General features: G+C 38.4%; 3 protein-coding genes across 3 annotated transcripts; 2 read left to right on the plus strand and 1 right to left on the minus strand.

The window, feature by feature from the left end:
* Positions 1 to 8499: 8499 nt before the first annotated feature.
* Positions 8500 to 12318, minus strand: LOC100647253 (adenylate kinase 8). Its single transcript, XM_048414582.1, has 10 exons — positions 12146 to 12318; positions 11449 to 11923; positions 11292 to 11388; positions 11111 to 11203; positions 10908 to 11047; positions 10611 to 10788; positions 10402 to 10526; positions 10209 to 10318; positions 9963 to 10134; positions 8500 to 9874 (listed from the first exon to the last, which is right to left on the minus strand). Exons 2-10 carry the CDS (start codon positions 11533 to 11535, stop codon positions 9608 to 9610), a joined length of 1269 nt encoding a protein of 422 aa, XP_048270539.1. The 5' UTR covers positions 11536 to 11923; positions 12146 to 12318; the 3' UTR covers positions 8500 to 9607.
* LOC100648932 (ATP-binding cassette sub-family F member 1) lies at positions 12317 to 14875 on the plus strand. Its single transcript, XM_003394296.4, has 5 exons — positions 12317 to 12722; positions 12797 to 13022; positions 13092 to 13737; positions 13824 to 14002; positions 14080 to 14875. The coding sequence occupies exons 1-5, from the start codon at positions 12370 to 12372 to the stop codon at positions 14572 to 14574; spliced, it is 1899 nt and encodes a 632-aa protein (XP_003394344.2). The 5' UTR covers positions 12317 to 12369; the 3' UTR covers positions 14575 to 14875.
* Positions 14876 to 15187: 312 nt separating this feature from the next.
* On the plus strand, positions 15188 to 20866 carry LOC100631092 (HEM-protein). Its single transcript, XM_012320822.3, has 8 exons — positions 15188 to 15578; positions 16115 to 16572; positions 16663 to 16842; positions 16919 to 17053; positions 17134 to 17381; positions 18518 to 19210; positions 19295 to 19582; positions 19661 to 20866. The coding sequence occupies exons 1-8, from the start codon at positions 15422 to 15424 to the stop codon at positions 19794 to 19796; spliced, it is 2295 nt and encodes a 764-aa protein (XP_012176212.1). The 5' UTR covers positions 15188 to 15421; the 3' UTR covers positions 19797 to 20866.
* The last annotated feature ends 750 nt before the right edge of the window (positions 20867 to 21616 follow it).

The following is a 21616-nucleotide window of genomic DNA, read 5'->3' on the forward strand; positions in this document are numbered from 1 at the left end:
ATCAATTATCGACTTCTATTTGATTATCTTTGTCTGGTACACGTATTTGCCGAAGCAAGTATGCTTGTTCTCTTAACGAATTCGTACATAATATGAAACCAATGAAACGACTACTTAGGAGAAACGTTTATTCCGACTTAAGAGTCCGCGTTACCTAGTGCCGCACTTACGATTCGATAATTTTTGATACCAACGTGTTGCTTCGATCATGTTTCCGTGATGTTAGAATCCATCGTAGGAATAAAGTTTTACCGTTACAATACGATAATATGTAATTTCTTTCATCTTTTTTTATTTCCCGATAGTATTTAATAAAAAGTTTCTTGTGTCTTCCTACGAGAGTCTACTTATCTACTAAAATTCGCGCGTCGATTACTTTTCACACAATATCGGATGCGCCGGGGAGAACAAAGCGTCGTAATTATTCGAGAAAAGGTTTCGTTGCCGTGGAAGGTGGGCGAGTGTGAATCAAGTTGGCGCGAGCGAGACGAAGCGAAGTTTTATCCGGCGAAAGTTACCGAGTCCGAATGATTATCAATAATAGATAGTCGCGATCGAGTCGAGACGAATTGGTAAATACGGATAAAAAAACAGTGAAGGGGATCACGGTGAAGCGATTTAGAACAGTGAGAGCCGAAGAGCGAGTCGCGAGTCCAGGATGGGAGGGATAGAAGGGGTTGGCGGATCAAAACCACGATGCCGCGAGGGCTTCGAAATCGTTAACAATCGCGGGAAAAGCAAAATCCATTGAGGTGCGACCACGCGTGTGAATATAACTGTCGATCTGAATATTCTGCGCGCGGAGCAGCATCGTCCAGTGCCGTATTCGCGAAAAACGAGAGGGAAGCCAGCTCGTTTTCCATTCAGAAAGAAAAGGGTGTGATCGGAACGAACGACTCTGTTTATAGCGACTAACAATTCTACTCGATGCTTCGATGCTTCGATGTTTCGATGTTTCGATGTTTCGATGTTTCGATGCTTCGATGTTTCCACGTATCGGATCTGCCTTGCTTCCGGCGTGTTTTACCGTGGATATCTTTCTTTTTTCCTGCTCGAGCATCTTTTTTAAATCGCAAGAACGGTCGATTCTTAAGCTGCTCGACCAATGGTATAAAGACTGATTCTCGTGGTGTTTTCCTCTCGAGAAAAAATGTACGCGAATAAAAGGAAAGATGAAAGACGGTAGGGTGTATTTGCTTGGTCCATTTCTACGAGACCATGGATTAAAAGACAGTAAAAGGGCTCGGTGTATACGTTCTCGTTTCTCCTCGAATGTATCAGCATTTATTTATACCCTCCTTTTCAGCCGCTTCTCATCGTTTCTATACGTCTTTCACTAACAACGCTCCGCAACGTTTCCAAGACACCGAGGCGCGTTATTTCAGAGACAAAAAGAGGAATCAGAAGCTCGGCGATTTACCCGCCTTTCTGTTACATTAAACGCAAACACAAAATACTACATATTTTCTTAGCAAGGTATAATCGTTGCCTCAAACGAGTACTCCTACATATCGTAGTTTGCTTAATTAGTTTTGCCGAATTTGTATCCTTTGTGAAGTCGTCGAAGATCGGTAATTCGAGAGGTTGATCGAGAAACGTCGTATGTCGATTCGCTAAGTAGAAACAATTGGAAAGTTTGTCGAAGTATACGGGGTAAAATTCGGCAGAATTCCGTAGCCGGGTATACAGCCTATTGTGTTTCTTCTTTCGCGCAGAGCAGGAGACACTCTCGAAGAATGATGGTTATGGGAAAAAGAGTGCTTGAACACGGACGTTGGTCAGGCTCCCGCGGTTCCAATTACGATTGAAAGTCGGCCCTGTTTGTTCGCCTCCTATAACTGCGGACTCTTCAGTGCCTCGTACAAGGCACTCTTACCCCATGGCCACTTTCGAGTTTCGACGCGTGTGTTTCCATGGCGAACGCCGCGATTCCACCGAGCACAAAAATCCTCTTTTTCTCCAGCCTACGGCAACGATTATTATTTCAGCGAGAACTTTTTCCTAGCGCTCGCTGTTCCTTCGCATTTGCATAGATTCAAGGACGTGCAAAGAATAAGACGAGTTAACCTTCGTAACGCTTTTTAACGAGCTTACTTCGCTTCTAGTTGCCAAGTTAAGCTCGTGCACGAGTTATTTCAAGGATAGTTGCTTTTACGCGATTTATCCAAAGCCCCTGCTATTTTGTCAAAGACGAAAATGATCGTCCGATAGAATCGCGACCCTGTTTTCGAGTTAAGTGCCGTGTAATCAAAGGATGATTGCCGGCACAAAGACAGCTGATTGGCTCGTTTACGTTACGGTAATGCTCGGGACTCGGCGAGACGACGCAGAACGTCCCTCGATGCCGGGAGAACATCCCCCGTTTCTCTCGTTGTAACGAGATTCCAGCGAAACCGTCCGCGTCCTCGTTAAGGAATTAAACGAGAATGCTCTCGCGAGACCGGCAACGAATACGAATAATTCGTCGTCACGTGGTATTAAACGAAGAAAATTCTTCTCTTTAAATTAATAATCCGTGAATTTTCGTGCGGGTCCTCGAATCGTTCGTTAATTTCGCGTATCGAAAGATAAGGAAATAGCTCGAATCGTTCGATAATCGTAGCTTCCTTCGTGCTCGAGAACACTCTTCTCCGATAATTCCCATCGTTCGTTCGATTCATAGCACCTAGTTTCGGCGGCGATCTCGAAACCAGTGAAATCGAAAAGGAGAAAAGAACGGGAGGAGAAAACTACCAAAGCTGCTAGGCGACTCTCCTAGGTCGGATCTCGGATCTTTAGGAAACGGTTTCAAAGGAGAAACGGCGCTTGGCAATGGGCACTAAAGTCGCGTCGGCAGGGCGTCGCGAAGATACCACGAAGACGGTGTAGATTCGCGCGGCAAGCATCGATGCCGTGAGAGGGTTGCTTGTTTACAAGCGACAGTTGATTTGACAAAGCCGCGGGTCCATTTATACGAGCGAATATTACAGGGCAAAGTCGAGGGGTGGCTTGTTATCCGCTCATTGAAGTTAACCACGGGGCTAAGTGCGCCGGGGAGTGCCGGTCGGTAGGAGCAAGGAGAACCAGTGACTAAAGGTTAGGTATGTACCAACGGAGGGGGTGGCTTTGCAGTTTGCGGAGAGAGTCAGCGAAACGCCGTGAGAAGCCGAGAGAGGAAGCTCCAACGGAGACGAATGGATGCTAACACGGCGAACAGAGACGAAGCGCCCAGCCACGAGAAGATAGATAAAATACCAGATGGTGAAAAGAGATAGGCGAAGCAAGTTGAAGCGAAATAGATCAAGGGAGAAAGGGATAGCGATGGATGCGACATTCTCGCGAGTAACATGGACTTTGCGAATAGTATTTGCACGTTGCTGGTGTTTGGAGTACCTTGACGTAGAATCGCGTTCGATTTCAGAGAAATTTAAAGCGTTTGCGATTTCCTCGACGATCGTATTTCTTGCAGATTCACACGATCCAGCTGGTATATTTTTATAACGTAAGAGCAACTTTTTATCCTAATTCTCGTTGGATGAAGTTACGCGAGAAAGAGCGTTACACCGAAGATGGTGACGCTATCGGTGGTGACAACGAGGTTGCAAACGCTAAATGGAATTAGTCCCATCGCTAGAAGAGGGTGATGGAACGAAAGATGGATAACAGCAGGGTAGCCTGGAAGAAGATAGAGAGAAGGGTGAAGAGAAGAGGGGAGAGAGAGTCGGTAGAATACCGACGGGCCAATGAGAGGCCAGATCGTTGCCGAGGTAACCGCGGGGCTTTCCGACGGATTATTCGACCGAGATTGAAAAGTTAGCACCGTGTAGCAGGCGGGGGCTCGTCGACCGAGCCACTCCTGTTTCTCCGGAACGAGCGATCTACTCACGGCAGGGCTAACACAACGGATTAAGGCTTATTTTCACATCCGCAACAGCTCGACCCCTTTTGCTCGATGCTATTATGTTGCAACAGAATACCATGCAAACGCGCTCTTCCGTGTCTCGGTTCGTATACACGCATACGCGAATAAACACCGATTTTCCACGTTTCGATGCGTAGTCGATGCGATCTTTCACTTTTTACAATTTACTCACGCGATTCTGTTTACCTTTGCGGGATACAAGTCAAGATGTAGGTTGAACAAGATCGAGATATTCCGATCCCCTTCGGTCGGTGGTTTGCTTAGTCCACCGTGCGGCTACCGAACGAGCCGTTGACCATTCGTTGCAATTTTTCCAATCGGCCGGCCAAACGGTTATAATTTTCTTGGAAAAACTCGGCGTTTTTCTACGAAAACCTTTATAGGCAAGATGACGCGACGCGGTTAGATCGCCTCGGGATCGTCGACGAAGAGTTCGTCGGTGACGGGTCAAGCGTGAGTACGTCTCGGAAAAGTGTTTACTTCTGCATGTACACGATGCACACGGCGCGCGTCTAGCAAGCTGCTTACCCGGTAACCACTCGGAGGTTACCTGACACGTGCATAATTAATGCCCGTGATGACGAGGACGCGACACTCGCGCGAGCGCGCTCGCCCACGGATTATCTGTGTCGGGAAAATGAAATGGGAGAATGAAATATCCGAAAGTCAGGATCGCGGAAAGGGTGGAACGAGGAGAAGAGCGACGAAAGACGAGAGAAACAAACGTGTCGGAAGGAAGATGAAGCGATTCTTACCGAATGGATGCCGAGGAGAACGAAAGGAAAGAGCGGAAAGGACCAGGGAAAGGGGAGCGACAAGCAGGAAAGTTGTCCAAGTAACCGACGTGGAAACGCGGGGTAATGACTACTTTTTCATATTTTAATTACGCAGTAATTAATTGAAATGTTTCCCCGTTCGCGAGTGCACTCGAGCAAAATGAGAGGCGAGTAACTCTCCGCGTAGTCGGCTTCGGCTCGTTTTTTTTCCTTTCTTCTGTGCAATTCCACGGGCTCCTCTGTCTCTACCGCGTTCGAACCGAGGATTTCCCGTTTCCTTCGTTCTTTCACCCTTTCTCGCGAAATTAGGTAGAAATCTTTTCACGGGGCTCGCTTCTCTATTAAAAATTTCAGCGTACGGCTAATTGTACCGTTAATGGCTTTATCGTGAAAGCCTGACCTCCGTATCCTCGACACCTCGCTCCCCGGTAACCATCGCCCTTCTACTATCTGCAATCGTGTGCATCGCGCTTAAAGCACTAATTAAATTAGTTTCGTAAATCGAAACTCGTCGGCCAGACTTTCGATGCTATCGATTCGTGGCGATCATTAAAATAATTACGGATGTTCGCCGGTAATTGCACGGATACTCGGTTGCTTTCGCGCTACGAGCGTTGTCTATAAATTGCCGCGATACTGCCGGTCGGTGATAATGGCCCTCGAAAATAGCTATCGAACGCTAGGACTTAGTAGATAAACAGAGTTAATTGAAAAACGTTTGATTCGCGTTCGATCGTTACCAATAAAGGCGTAATGACATCGACGTGGAAAATTTCGTCGAGATTGCAAGTAGTCGCCTGTCGGCGCTCGTAAGTAGTCGTGTGCCGAATCTTAGGAACAGAACGGAACAGAACGAACAGAATCGTGAAGCGTACGTCGCTTTCTTCGTACACGTGCCTGAATTTTACGTTCCATATCTACCAAAGAAAGAACGTGGCCGATCGATGGAGAACATTCGATGAACTAAACGGCCGATGAACGTGTCGCATGATCGTTTCACATCGAAAAGCGTTCGCGTGGTTTTCCAACGACTTAATCTTCGGTGGTCTTGTCGCGGTTGTTTTCTAGAAGTTTACTCTTATCCGGTATTCGAGAGAACGTTTCGGGCTAGCTGTCTCGATATCTCGAGAGGCACGAAGGACGCTTCGTTACTCGTTACCTGACGCTGACGCTCGTTGCGGTAGCGAGGGAACAATAGCGGAGACGAGAAGTAAGAAGGAGACGGAGAGAGATAGCCAAAACGAGGACCGGTAGGCACGCTTTTGTTAGGGAGGATGCTTGCTTGCTACGTGCAATTGTCATCTACTTGTTCCAACCATTGTTTCCGGTAACTCTTTCGCGGTAACGAGGAGGAACCTCAATTAGAACGGTTTGAGGACTTAAACGCCCAGAGGCTGCCGGGTTTTAAGAGGCAGCGAACATTGTTTCTTTTGAGCGATAACTCGGTGATACTTTTAGCTATATCGGTGCTCGTGGAACATCGTCCACCAACTTTTTTTTTTCAGCAGAGATAATTACTAGGCACGCTCGAGGGTATGATACCGTTACACCCTTTGCGCCGGAGTCATCGTTAACGTTGCCACGAGTTTTCTTTAAAAATTGAATCAACGGTATTTTTACAACTTGCAACGTGTTTAGAACTCACCCGACGTTGCAAGTAGAAACAAAGTGGTTGACATTGTTTAGCGAATTTGTTGAGAAAAAGCTTGTTTTAAAAATTCGCGCATCTCAGATAAAACTTGATCCTACGGAAATGAAATACCGTGGTTGTCCGTCACAGTGATTACATCCTTGAGGCGATCCAACGAATTTCCAACGGTATATATCTCGGGGAAGAAGTCTCAAATAAAACTACTGGATTGACTAAAGATCAGCCTGTTCGATCGATTACGAGTGGTCGAGTAATAGAAACGCGTGTCTCCGCTTTGCGGCTGGTATCCTGGTGTGCGACTCGGCGTGTACGCTTTGACGTTAACTCGTCCGCTTGCAATCTCCGCGAATGCTTACCATCCGATAGAACTCTCATTTAAACCCTTTCAGAATTTACCAAGCATTTTTTTCTGTACAACGACCACCGAACCGATCGTTCGGCTCATCCTCTAAAAAATACAGAATTCTAGGCACTCGTTCGAAACATTAATGGTACGAAAAATAGGGAATTTTGCGAGCCGCCGATTCGCGAAGCGAATCAATATTTGTTTCATTCAAGGGTGGCCACAGAGTAGCGTACTATATACACTGTGTACATATAGACGTGTTGTCTGTTATCGGAAATCCATCCGAATATCTGGAATTTTTTTCGGCAGCATGCGCCACTCGTTTTATGATCGCCTGTGATACACAGGCGAAATTAAGATGTATAGAAGGCGGGATACGTTCGATGAAAAATAACAAAGTCGAACGACAAAGAAACGTGGTATCTTGCGTCTCGTTTCCATTCTTCTCTTCTGAAACCTTAAATTAATACGTTTTCTGCGTTTAACATTGCGAATAGATATTTAAACCTATTGACAATTTCAAACGTTCCTCCTTATTTCGAACGAATCTTCCGCGACGTTTTCTTAAATTCCTATCTGATTAATCTTCTAGAAACTGCGCAAAAACACGAGAACAACGTCCACGATGGTGAATCGTTACTAGCGTCCTGGTATTCTAGCTGGAGCGGAATACGCGTTCATCCCTAGATTCGAGATCCCGGAGGTTCGTGCGAATCCCTTTCCGCGGTTATGCAGTCCTGGTGCCGCGAATGCTTCTGGCGCCACGCAGTTGACGAGTGACAGGACATTGACGAGTCTCGAGGGATGTTGCGCTTTCTTGAACGCGAAAGAATCTTTCCGTTTGATCGTCCGAGAGAAAATTTCGTCTTATATAGAGTCCTGATCGACGGGGAATGCTTACCGTTTGGAAACTCGAGCAAGCTCGACAATCGATCTCCGAGGGGATCGATTCAGCACCGAAATACCTGTTCGCATGATATCCTAGTGCGATTGGATGTTCGTAAGATATAAACACGTGTCGTCACGTTGACGAACGCAACGTATCTGTATTTTCTTATTCGTGGTGAATGGTAATGGACGGTGATGAGTCTCGGGACTATGTCGTCTTTAAAAATGACAATCAATAATAATTATTTACTATCGCGCGAAGATTTTTAAACGAATATTTCGAAAGGACTGAAATACGTTCAAGGATATCTTGCGAGTGGATCGAAAGATAGGGCTAATGGATTTGATTAGTTCGATGGGAAGATCGTTGCGACGTTATGCGAGCCTAATGCATCTGTAATACTAGCGAAAAAAAAAATGTTTCTGTATATGTATGATGATCACGTAGTACACACTTGATGTTCAACGCATACTCGGGATATCCATACGGGTATAGGGTTGCAGATGTCCAAGTAGGATGATGCACGTGATATGGATATCGAGGATATAGGTGATCCTATCGTGTCTCGTGTGCTTTCTTCTATCCTAATACTCGAGCTTATTTCGTCTTTTGAAGTCCTTCTAATAATAGCCTGGGATCCTTTTTCTTTACGTGATTGTCTTTCGCTCGATGTGGGAAATATCATATTAAAGCAATTTTTCAAGGATAATCGATATACGAATACCTAGTATCAGTAGACCTAGAGCTTATAGACATCCTATCCAGTATAAGCAGATAGGATTAATACTTGATGAAATATAATATCTATGTTAATTAAACTAGATCAACTACTTCGAGAACTTGCAGAAAATAAGTCTAGGATCATCTCGTGTCATCGATAAAACAGAGAATAAAAATTGATCGGTTACTTGCTAAAATTTCAAAGTTACAAAGACGTTCTTCCCCTCGCAGTTTACGATTATTTCAATACTTAAAAAACATATTTTATACTGGAATATTGCTTCCAATATTTATGCAGCATTTCCTTGCATTTCACCTCCACCCGACTCTACTTTCCTCGACCCAAGTTTCCTCTTTACTTCCGGGTTGTACGTAGTTTTACGGAAATCAGTTCCGATCGATAACTGAACCGCCGAATTTTTAATTTATCCGAGTTTGAACCAAAGTAGTGGTTGTAACGGTGAACGCTACTTTTACGCAAAAGTAAATAATATAGTACAAATTTTTATCCTTTGAATAAAATAGCAAAAATGTTTCGTTGGATCGTACTTTCAATAACGCGATAAACAACCAACGCTTAGGTTCGCAATTAGCCATCGCGAATATCTCGATAATAAGCAGAACATATACATCACGTTCTGCCGATATCAGGATAAAGACATCGAGCACGCAATTTGGCAAATTTCTCCTGAAAAAGGCAAAGGTCTTAGTAACTGCTGGGCAAAGTAAGCAGGATTTCATCGTTCGTAGCAAGTCCTGCGTACATTCTGCAATCGCGTTGCGACCTATCCCACTCTATACACCCTTGATCCGGAAATATGCTTCGCGTTTGAGGCAATTATCCTTGTTAATGTTGGCGCGTGATATCCTTAATTCAACTATATACTGTATTCTTTTCTTGACGAAACACTGTTCACTTCCACATCGATATACTATCCGTGGTGCGATTCCCAAGCAAACAGGTTGACGTATCGTCTACAGTCTACGTAATCGTTGATCCTACTACTCGCAGAGCAAATAATAATATTGAAGGACGTCGCTAAAGTTTATTAGCATGAAGATTATTGTAAGGAAATACGAGTAAGTAGCTGTATTTCACAAATTTTCTATCGAAATTTACTTATATCGATAATTCTTTACATCGTAATTTAAACAATAAAAGTAATAAAAGTAGTTATACGTATTAAAAAATCCATACATGGTATCATGCAAATGGTGTGATGTTGTGGAAATAAGATGCTCTGCGTATTAGGATAACAGGATGCACTGGAAGTATCCCGTTTTCTACCCTTACGGAAGGTAAAGTAGGGTCGACAGCTATAAGTTAGATAAAAGTATATGTCGGCTCGGGGGCACGTATGTCATCAAACACGCTGGAGTCGGGCTCGTCATCCGGGTCAAATTCGTTGCTCATGGGATCGATCGCAGGTGAAGGTCTTGGTACTCTCGAATACCAGGGTGGAACTGGACGCATTATACTTGCTTCTACCTTTTCTCGGACGATCCTTTCTTCCTCGTTTCCATCGATTTTTATCGCGGATTCACCTGCATACTGCATCATGTCGATCACATTCTCTTCGTACTCTTGAAGCTGTAATTTTTCAACTGTAATTTCAATTAAAATTAAAGACGCGACGATAGAAAAATAATTTTGATCGCAATAGTAGCCGCGTTCTTACATCTCGTTCTACGATTAGTCTGAAATCTCTGGAATGTACACCTAATTTGCAATCGTCGTTAACGGCATAACTTGCTGTCGACAAAATGTGCTTGCTTCCGGTGACAATATTGTATCTACGATTAAGCAGTCTTTCTCTGCAAATATCACCACTCGCCTCCACAAATATTACTCTAAAATATTTAACACGCTGAAAAAAAATGTTCACAAACTTCTTCAGCTTTGAACATTTGTTTCGCTCTTTTACCTATTTGGAGGCGTAGGATTCAAATCTAATAGTTTAAAATCTTCTACAGTTTTTGGATATCCAGTTAAAACCCAACCCCTTTTCAAACATTCATACCCGGATATGTGTTTCTGAAAATAATAACTAATACTGATTAATTACTAATAATAACTAATTACTGATTCGACACATTTAGTCATTAATTTTATCATACTTCGACGATTTGAATCCTAATTTCAGGCTTGGGTCTTTCTCCCCATTTGTACTCGAACAATCGAAGCATTTCTCCCAAAGGATTCTGTTGTAAGCGTGCCTGTTCCGCGATATAATCGTAATCAACTAAAATAGATGACAACATTTACAAATGGTAACGAGTTATCGAGCAATGAGAAGCTAAAATAGACTGCAAAATAAAAGTAGTACTATGAACAAGATTGAATCGTTCGGCCAAATATTTTGCTAATGTAGTGCAACCAGATCCCCTAAATCCAATAAGCGCGATGCGAAAAAGCGACGGTGCTCCACAATGTTTCCTTGTTTTTGCCAGTTTTGCACAATCTTTCCCAAGTTCGTCGATGGACCTGATACCTACCTCAACTGCCTTGAAATCAATTTTTTTTTCTCAAATCAACAATTGTACTTTCACTATACGTCGACATAAAAGCATAAGTATTATAAATATAATTACAGACACAAATTCTTTTTAAAAGTTTAACTAACTATTAAACAATGCCTGTACGCTTCCAATAAGCCCCGACAATTTTTCAAGTAACGACGATTTTTTATATTTTTCTCTGTGTCTGTAGGATTACATGTTTCACGGCAAGCGAACGCATCTGTGCAAATGTTTCCCCAGTTTTCTGAAACAGGAAAATTGTGTAATTTTATCGAATTTAGTGATATACCGTTCTTCGTAATTGTACCATTGTCATCTGAAACTATAAGTTGTATCACATGCGTTGGTATTATTCCGGTACGCTGGAATATTTGTGCTTCTCTTTTCGTTCTTGGTAAGTCTATGAGACAAGCCAAAGGACAATTTCTTAGGTATTCCATCTTTCTAAATCGTGCTATAAATGTATCTACACGTGTGTAACGTATTACCAACTAATAGCCATCCACTTTCATGAAAAGTTCCGCGTTGTAAAATTTTCTTCATTGCATATGCAAGATCTTCCGATTCCTCGCACTGACAATCATCCTAATAGGGAAAATTGATTTCTTGAAAAGATGAAACAAAACTGCGAATGTTTTCGCTTACGTCATGTTGAGGGCAAGCTTTACGAAGATCTTTCAAGGTTAAAGGATGTACACCCAATTCTTCGTGAAGAACATTAGCTAAGGCCATTCTATCTGTCCATATGAAATATTTTTTCTTTTTTCTTTTCAATTCAAGCGAATAAGTTTTAAAATAGCGAGCCGAAGAAGTCTATCTAAGATAATTCTATCTACCAAAGTTTGCAGGTGCGATAAGGATAATTTTAGGAACATTGAATCTTTTAGCAGCAAGTTGAAGATATTGCTTCATAAATACAAGATGATCTTCGGGTTTTTGGATCATTAATTGAGTTGCTATTTCCTATATACGTTTCGTTTTTGTCAGATTTTGATAAAACTGTATTATCGGTTATATTTGTAATATGGAGGTTATTTACGTAAAACAGTTCGTATAAGCGATGTTTCTCCATATAAGCCATAAATCTTGCATTAATGGTACGCGCTTTCTTCTCCATTTCCTGCAATCCCGCCATCTTTTATGTTAAAATATTCGAGTTTAAAAAAACGTACTTCTATCTCGCTGTATATTATCATAAAAGATCGATACATTTTTTATGGTATCTAATAGATCTACTTCAATTGTTTCCCCTCTGCCATTTATAACGATATATTATAAACATATCGTGTATTATTTTTTTGTTTTTATCTACTTTACATTTAGAAAGTAATACAACACTTACATCATTTAAATTAATTTACTTTCTTCCAACAGTTTATATAAAACATCAATTTCATTATTCTTATTGAATATTATATATACATTTATAGAACACTGCAATATGCTAAGACTAAGTATGCAGATAATTGGATGGCGCCACGTGTTTTTATACTTTTTGTGTGTTACTTACTAGATCTCAGGAAAGTGTGGAATATTGAGGTTAGATAGTTAGGTGCACGTTTCAGTATGTCAAACGATAAAAACATATCAGATGTCGCGAAAAAGATATCCGATATGGAGATGGAAGAAACAGGGAAGAAGTTAACGCATAAAGAAAAGAAAAAATTGAAAAAGCAACAGGAATATGAAAAAACGATGGAAATGTTAACGAAGACCGGTGGTCAGGGTCATAGCGAACTTGAAACTAATTTCACTGTTTCTCAGACTCAAAGTCAACAGCGTGGTAATCAACAATTAGAAAATGCTGTTGATATTAAGGTTGAAAATTTTAGTATCGCTGCAAAAGGAAAAGAACTATTTACCAATGCTAGCTTGTTAATTGCTCAAGGCAGACGTTATGGTTTGGTAGGACCAAATGGGTATGTGTTTTTTCACTTCCTAATTCATAAAATATCATTTTGCTATCTTATTAAATCTTTATTATATATTTCAGTCATGGAAAAACTACCTTACTTCGTCATATAGCAAAGCGAGCTTTTGCTATTCCGCCTAACATCGATGTTTTATATTGTGAGCAAGAAGTTATTGCTGATGATACGCCAGCTGTGGAAGTAGTACTTAATGCAGATATAAAGTGTAAAGAATTAATGACAGAGTGTAAAAAATTAGAAGAACTGGTAGAACAAGGAGATACCTCTGTCCAAAACAGATTACAGGAGGTAATTTATTGAATGTAAATGTGTATATAAATATTTTATTATTGTACTATAATAGTATATTTTTTATAGGTTTATGAAGAATTAAAAATTATTGGGGCAGATTCTGCAGAACCACGAGCTAGAAGAATTCTTGCTGGTCTAGGATTTAGTCGTGCCATGCAAGATCGTGCGACAAAAAATTTTTCTGGTGGCTGGCGTATGCGTGTTTCTCTTGCTAGAGCTCTTTTCTTAGAACCAACGTTATTGTTGCTCGATGAACCAACTAATCATTTAGATTTAAATGCTGTTATTTGGTTGGACAATTATCTTCAAGCTTGGAAAAAGACATTACTTATTGTTTCCCATGACCAGAGTTTCTTAGATAATGTGTGTACAGATATAATTCATTTAGATCAACAAAAATTGTTCTATTATAAGGGAAATTATAGTATGTTCAAGAAAATGTATGAGCAAAAGAAGAAAGAAATGATTAAAGCATATGAGAAACAAGAAAAACGACTTAAGGATCTGAAAGCTTCTGGTCAAAGTAAAAAACAAGCCGAAAAGAAACAGAAAGAAGCCTTAACTAGAAAGCAGGAGAAGAACAGGACGAAAATGCAAAAGCAAGAAGATGATAACGCACCTGCGGAATTGTTACAGAAACCTAGAGATTATATAGTGAAATTTAGTTTTCCTGATCCACCCCCATTGCAACCACCGATTCTTGGCCTTCATAGTATGTTATTATTATACTATATACATTACATCGCTTTATATTATTATATTACAATAAATGATTTGAAAATTCATATTTCATTTCAGATGTAACCTTTCATTATGAAGGGCAAAAATCATTATTTATCGACGTTGATTTTGGTATCGATTTAAGTTCTAGAATAGCCATAGTTGGACCTAATGGCGTCGGTAAATCTACATTTTTGAAGTTACTAACAGCTGATTTACAACCTGTGAAAGGGGAATTAATAAGAAATCACAGATTAGTAAGTAACAATAAAAATTAATTTTATTATTTTAAATGACAAATTCGTATACTTAAATTATGCTTTATCATTTTTAGAGGATAGGAAAATTTGACCAGCACTCTGGCGAACATCTAACGGCCGAAGAAACGCCGTCGGAATATCTAATGCGTTTATTTGACCTTCCATATGAGAAAGCTAGGAAACAATTAGGAACATTTGGACTTAGCTCTCACGCACATACAATTAAAATGAAAGATTTATCAGGAGGTCAAAAGGCGCGAGTAGCATTAGCTGAATTATGTTTAAATGCACCTGATGTTGTAATTTTAGATGAACCGACAAATAATTTGGACATAGAATCAATCGATGCGCTAGCTGATGCTATCAATGATTACAAAGGAGGAGTTATCATCGTCTCTCACGATGAGCGTTTAATTAGGGATACAGAATGTTGTTTATATGTAATAGAAAATCAACAGATTAATGAAATTGATGGAGATTTCGATGATTATAGGAAAGAACTGCTGGAAAGTTTGGGAGAAGTCATTAACAACCCAAGTATAGCCGCGAACGCAGCTGTTCTACAATGAATATTTTTGCTTTATAGGATAGTAATAATTTCCAATGGCCCATAAAATCGATCCCTTTAAATAAATATTCCATCAATATATTAATTGTTTTCTCCATATTAGCTTCTTTCCTATAATAATATTACCAATTCTTTATTATTATGTTTGAAATATGACTATCAATGTTTTAAATACGAGATAATTTGTGCTTCGAGATGCATCAAATTTGATAGGACTAAAAAATTGTATTTTAATAGTCAAAACTTTTAACGCGAATTACAATTATTACATGAAATGCTGGAATATATTGTTCCCAATGAAACGATTTTATTACCTATAAAATTAAGATATTCTAATTCTTTAAAATTTTCACATGCTTGGTAGTTACAGTTTATTTCAATAATTAGACATATTAATCAGGTCTTAAAAAAAAACATTTATATACATTCATATTATTAAGGTCTACAAAATTGCATTCTATATTATAAATATTTACTTTCTGTTTATAGAAAAAAAAATAGAAATCATTTACATATTAATCTCTACTTAAATAACATGTACATATATGAATTTGTATGAAAATGAGAATATGTATGTATGTATATATATATATATATATATATATTATACATATACGATATTATGTAGTTAGAAGATGAAATAATTTTCCTTGGAAAACTTTCTTATCATAAACTACTCTAGTGATTTCTAAGAAATTTAAAGAGAGTTGGTTCTACTGAAATGCGTATAACCGGCGGCGCAATGTTCGCTGCCAAAAGGGGCAGACGAGTGATGTGAAAATTGTCAAATATTTTGTGCGAGGTGGTGTCCCGCGGTGAATTTGATAGTGTTCCAAAAGACCGTCGCAATGTCTAGTACTCTGGAGAATAAGATTCTGAATTTACAAGAACGTCTTAGAGCAGAAAATGAATCAAGAGATAGAGATAGACAGAACAGCGAGGTTGGACCAGGAACGAGCCTTCAGCCGTCATCCTCGGGGTCTGTCTCGAGTTCTGCCTCACGACGTGAGTTTGATTTAAACGACACTTATAAAAATAATAAAATCTTTTCTTGACGTTTTTTCCAAAAATTTCCAATTGAATTTTGCTTTTACTACTTGTCGTACAGGTTATGTTGATCATCACAATTTATTCTGTTGATTCTATATACGATACTCTTTTGGTCTTCTTATCTAACGCGTAGTTTATTTCATTCAATCTGTTGGTAAATTAATAACATTTATACACGCATATGTTTTTTATTTTGATAAATAGATTGTGTTTTGAGATAAACAGAAATATGTTTAAATGAATCATAAACAAACACAATGTACTTTTTTTAATGAAAGAATTTCTTTGTAATGATAAGGATGATTATTTTCTTTTATCTAGTTTTGAATTGTTATTTGTCTTCCAGCAAACTAATGTTCATCCATCAATAATAAAACACATTGCATGTGTATTGAAAATTTAAGATTATTTTTTTATTGAAGAACGTATGTCGCTTCTTATACCTCTAGATTAGATATAAAAATGATTTTTAACTTTTATCTTTAATGCAGCTCCAATTCCAACATTGAAAGTCTCGCAGATACCTCCAAAGAAACAGGATAGTGAATTTGAATCGAAACTACAAGAAATTATGAAAATGAATGGTATTTTAAATATTAATGGTCAGAGGTATCAAACTGAAATGAAAGACTTAGAACATCTAGGTGAATTAGGAAATGGTACCTGTGGACACGTTGTTAAAATGAGGCATAAACCTAGTGGTGTACTCATTGCCGTTAAACAAATGAGGCGTTCTGGTAATGCAGAAGAGAATAAAAGGATAATTATGGATCTTGATGTTGTGTTAAAATCTCATGATTGTCCATATATTGTGCAATGTTTGGGTTGTTTTATCACCGAATCTGATGTGTGGATTTGTATGGAACTAATGGCAACTTGTTTAGATAAATTATTAAAAAGAACCAGGCAAGCAATGCCTGAAGAATTTTTAGGAAAAGTTACAGTAGCAGTAAGTAAATCACAAGTTTATGATAAGTCTTATATTTGTCTTAATTCTATCTAGAGTATTATTTATGTAAAAAGAATTATATCTTTACAGACAGTAAAAGCATTATCATATTTGAAAGAAAAGCATGGTGTAATTCACAGAGATGTGAAGCCTAGTAATATTCTTCTTGATGAAAGGGGAGGAGTTAAGTTATGTGATTTTGGTATATCTGGCAGATTAGTTGATAGTAAAGCAAAAACTAGAAGTGCAGGATGTGCTGCTTACATGGCTGTTAGTACACATAATGTTATTTCTTGTTATGCTGAAGTTTAAAATTGTTTTATAAAATACTGCTATACTTTTACAGCCTGAAAGAATTGATCCCCCAGATCCAACAAAACCAGACTATGATATAAGAGCCGATGTTTGGAGCTTGGGTATTACTTTAGTCGAATTAGCTACAGGAGTATTCCCTTACAGAGATTGTAAGACTGATTTTGAGGTAAACTGAGTGACATATATTATATAAATGGTAGTATTTGATGTGTTTAAAATGCTCGTTATACTTATATGTATTCATAGGTACTGAGCAGAGTAGTGCAAGATGATCCCCCCTCCCTTCCGCCAGATGCACTTTTCTCGAAAGAATTTAGAAATTTCGTGAATTGTTGCCTTACAAAAAATTATAAACATCGTCCAAAATATCATAAACTCATGGAGCATCCTTTTATCCGAAAACACGATGTACCACAAGATGAAGAAACAAACTCTTCAGTACTAAATTCTGGTTGCCAATGGTTTGGCAGAGTTATGCAGCAATTAGAGCCAAGGTAAACTGTTAATAAACATATATCGCAAATATTATAAGATAGTTTTCAAGTATTGTATAGAAAATTTTTGATTAAAAAAAATCATGTGACTTTAGAAAATGTGGTAGAGATATGTGCTACTAGAAAAGACCATTCTATAGAAAACGAATAGAGTTTTAAACATGGCATGATATTCCCAACTAATATTATAATGATTTGGTTTGGTTTGAAAATAACCGGGTATTGTTCTTTTATATTAGTTTAAAAAGTTTTTAACACACTTCAGCATTCATGGTTAATGGGTAGGTATTTAAGGAGCTCGAAAAATTACGCTGAGTTTTAAAGTTGGATTATTGTTGGATACTACTAGTTTTTATATATTTATCTTTTATTCATTGCCAAACAACATTTACAAACCTGTCCATACATTTCGATTAAAAGTTTGCGTGCGTGTTAAATTGTGTTGCAGCGTTGAGCTTGAGGGAGGCAGCGCAGCATAGCATCCCCTCTCCCTCGCCCCTGCCCCTTCTTCCATTTTCCTTAAAAACTTACCCATAAACTCCAAAAAATTTAAAAAAAATACACCTCACAATTATCCAAAAATCTGCCCGATTTTCATTTCGAGTTGTTTGGTTTGTGCACGCGCCTGTTACACACCCCACCCTTCAACCCCTACTCATGGTAAGCATTGTTTTTATTTATTTGAATATTCGTTTATTTGTCTTTATATTATGTAGCGATCATTCAGTGGCACAAATAAGATTTCCCTGTGCACACTCCATTAGTTATAAAATAGTTATATTTGTTTAGTTATATTTGTATTTTTATCCTTATTTTAGACGTTAGAATATGTCAGTTAAATATTTTACTTGTGTTTTTAGCATGTAATATTTTGAATTTTTAAATTTTGACCACAGATATTCTTTATGATCTGTTACCTTGGTAAAAATTCCTCTATCCTCATTTGTGTTGCATGATTCTATGATTAACGTTCTAACTTTTATTAACCCCCTATAAACTCAAGTTTTTTGCAGAACCAACATGATACAATTATCTTGGATACCAGTGACATTTTTACTCAAATCAAGTCATTTTGGGGGACCAGTAATTCTTTTTTGACGATACGTAAAACCATAGTTTAATATTGTTGAATTCAGTTTCAGGTTGCCAGGGTGGCAGCAACGAGTTACGGGTCATGTATCTTTGAAACAAACAGCTCATCTCAGGGCTCAGTCTGAAGTACCAGCTTTCCTACGAAGCAATGTCACCAAAGACTCACAGAACTCCAGCTTTTTGCCATTTCATCAACGATCAAATAGTGAGAATGGTGCGAACTATGTATCTTATAGTCCATACGCGCTTAGACGAAAGGAAATTTCCAGGCCGTTTTCTCCTCCTTCGTCCAATGAAATGGATACATCGGAATCGAATTTTCAACGACCGTATTCACCATATAGGCATGCCGATCAAAATAGGGATTATTCTTCGAATCATTGTTCTCTTAATGGACAAGGTAGGCAAGAAGGAAGACCGTTCTCTCCTTATCGACAGGATGCTAGTACAATAGACGCGGGAAGTAGACTCTATTCACCATATCATGGACGCTTCACGGAAGATCGAGACACCAGTAAAGAAAGATGGCAAGGTGTCTCTAGATCTTTAAGTCCGTTTGCTCGTGATTATTCACCTTGGAGAAGAGAAAACGTTGACCCTCCAAATGTAGTACAATCAACTGAAAGTGGGCGGTATTCTCCGTATCTTCAACAACGATTAGGACAAACTCCATCTGTGCCTCAAACTCATCCCCAAACTCAAGATATTTATGGTAGTCCTATGATTAGTCGTAAAAGGTGAATAACGATAAATGTTGTAACCCGTTGTTGGTATGTTTAATAGCATAGATATTATTATATATATTCATTTTTTAAATACAGGTTTCCTTCTGAACCCCCTCCACAAGGATCTCATGGTTCTACTAGCCCCGAATTATTAATTTCCCGTTTTGCTCATCAATTGAAGCAAGAACCGTCACCTGTTATGCCACCTGTTCAGGGTGGGTCTAAAGAATCTGCCAAGAAGCGTTTTGCTTCTTATGTTCGTCTTAGACTTGGAAGCGAACGTGCTCCTTCGCCGGAACCACCGCCGAGATTAAGTCGCGGTGAATCTCCTCTTGCCCTTAGAAGGAATTTAGTGGATCAAGCCTCTCCTTCTTTTGCACGAAGGTATTGTCTTCCTTTTTTTGACTTCAAGCGTATATAAGATGTGAACAGTTTTTTAATTCAATGCATATTCTTTTCAAGGTACGTTTCATCTTCACCACCTCAACCTCCACCGAGAAGATTGTCGGAAAGCAATTCCGTGCCCGGTAGTCCTCAACATGTACGAGCTCGACTACGTTACACTCCCGAACCTCAGAGGAGACCTCCGCCTCCATAACCCACCGTTACGATTAAATCATATTCCTTGTTGGTGCCATATGCGATAAAAGTAATTGAATTAATCACATGTACCACGTAGAACGGTGTTATAATCAACGATGGTTGTGCACACAAGTGACCTGTGCACAGTGTATTTGAAAACAGTTCTAAACCAAAAAATAGTTGTTTGTAATACTCGGTGATATTGTGAATTCTAATTTAGTACGTATTTTAAAGAAGGACTTGGATACGTACTATGTATGATGTTATTATTGAACATTGAATATTGCTCGTAAGCACGAAAAGAAAAGTTAGACTCCTAAATTCGAGAGGACGGTCTTTGGGATTCATTTTTGCACGATTTCCGTGGCTGTAACGTACCGCGTTGAACTACTTTGTCAATAACTCTCTTATCGACGTGTATTTATATAGGGTATGCAATCACTGATGCAATACGATGCTCAACTTTTTATATTGCTTGTAAAGATATAAATAAATGTAGTATGTTCGACGTTTTTCTAAAAAAAAAAAGCGACAAAAAATAAAAAAAATTAGAAAAAGACAAAAAACTAAAAGATAAAAGAAAATCTTTATTAGGAGATGCGGCATCGTACTGAACGCGTAAACCGTTCCTATCATTCTTCGTTTACGCTTCTTTTCTTATCGAGGAACAAGCGAGAGTATGTGAAACCAAACATGTAAAGCAATTCTCTCTTCCTCGGGCGGCCTTGCAGTATCTCTGCAACTCGACTTAGCAATGGCGACATTTTTCACATTCATTATCGTTTGTAAAATAATACCAAACGCATACAGCGATCACTAGATCGATTGAGTGAAAACCAAATTATAAGAAATATTAACGACGTCTCCGTAAGGGAAGCACAAATATTCACGTCTCCTAGATTCTACGAGTTTCAACAGATGTATATTATTTAAAATAAGAGGCGTGTTTGGGCTAGTACGTTGTAATTATTATTTTTAATTAACATTTATTCATTAACTTTGTTCAATCTACACTCGTAATCACCTTTGTCGCTTATTTGACAAAAGGATCTGTTGCAATGTAAATAAACTTATATTTATACGATACTATTGACTCGTTTCATTTACCCTATATTAAATTTCAGAATAGGTCATGAGTAATACACTAGCATCTATGATTACCTATCTCGCATTGGCGCTGCCATTTATTAGTTACAATGTATTTTTATCATGTACTGCCACGTAACGTTAAGCAATTTCTTTTCGTCAGGCGCTCATGCGCGATGCTATTATTGCACTGTAATGGTTTCATTTAATTACAATAATTTCACTTTCTATTTTGTTACGAATGTCAATAAAATTACGAAGTAATCGCGTTAACATATTTACTTGAAAGATCAATTATACCTATTTTACATCAGGAATTTTAATATATAATTCATTAGTAATGAAATGATATTTGTATGTACACTAATCTCGCTTCTTTCATGTATGTAAATGAATATGCGTAAATATGCAGAATAATGAATTTTTTCTGAAGGTATGAAACTGTTAGGTATGAAGACATTATATGAAATCATGTATATAAATAATATATTAATTTTCACTTCTGGATTGTAATTTTTAATTGTATGGAAAATAAATCTCAGTAGAGAATTAAATTATTACTTTATTAATAATTATTAAATTATTAATGAAATTCTTTTGATTTAACGAATTAGCAAAGAATTCATTATCTTTTTTGTTTTCAATGTGTAAGTGTATAGATTTATGATCGTACACTATATAGATATGCATATTGTACATTTTTCATGTAATTCGTGTATATTTGCATTATTTACACGTAATGTAATATAA

Source organism: Bombus terrestris, chromosome 3 (genome assembly GCF_910591885.1).
Source record: "Bombus terrestris chromosome 3, iyBomTerr1.2, whole genome shotgun sequence".
Lineage (NCBI taxonomy): Eukaryota > Metazoa > Arthropoda > Insecta > Hymenoptera > Apidae > Bombus > Bombus terrestris.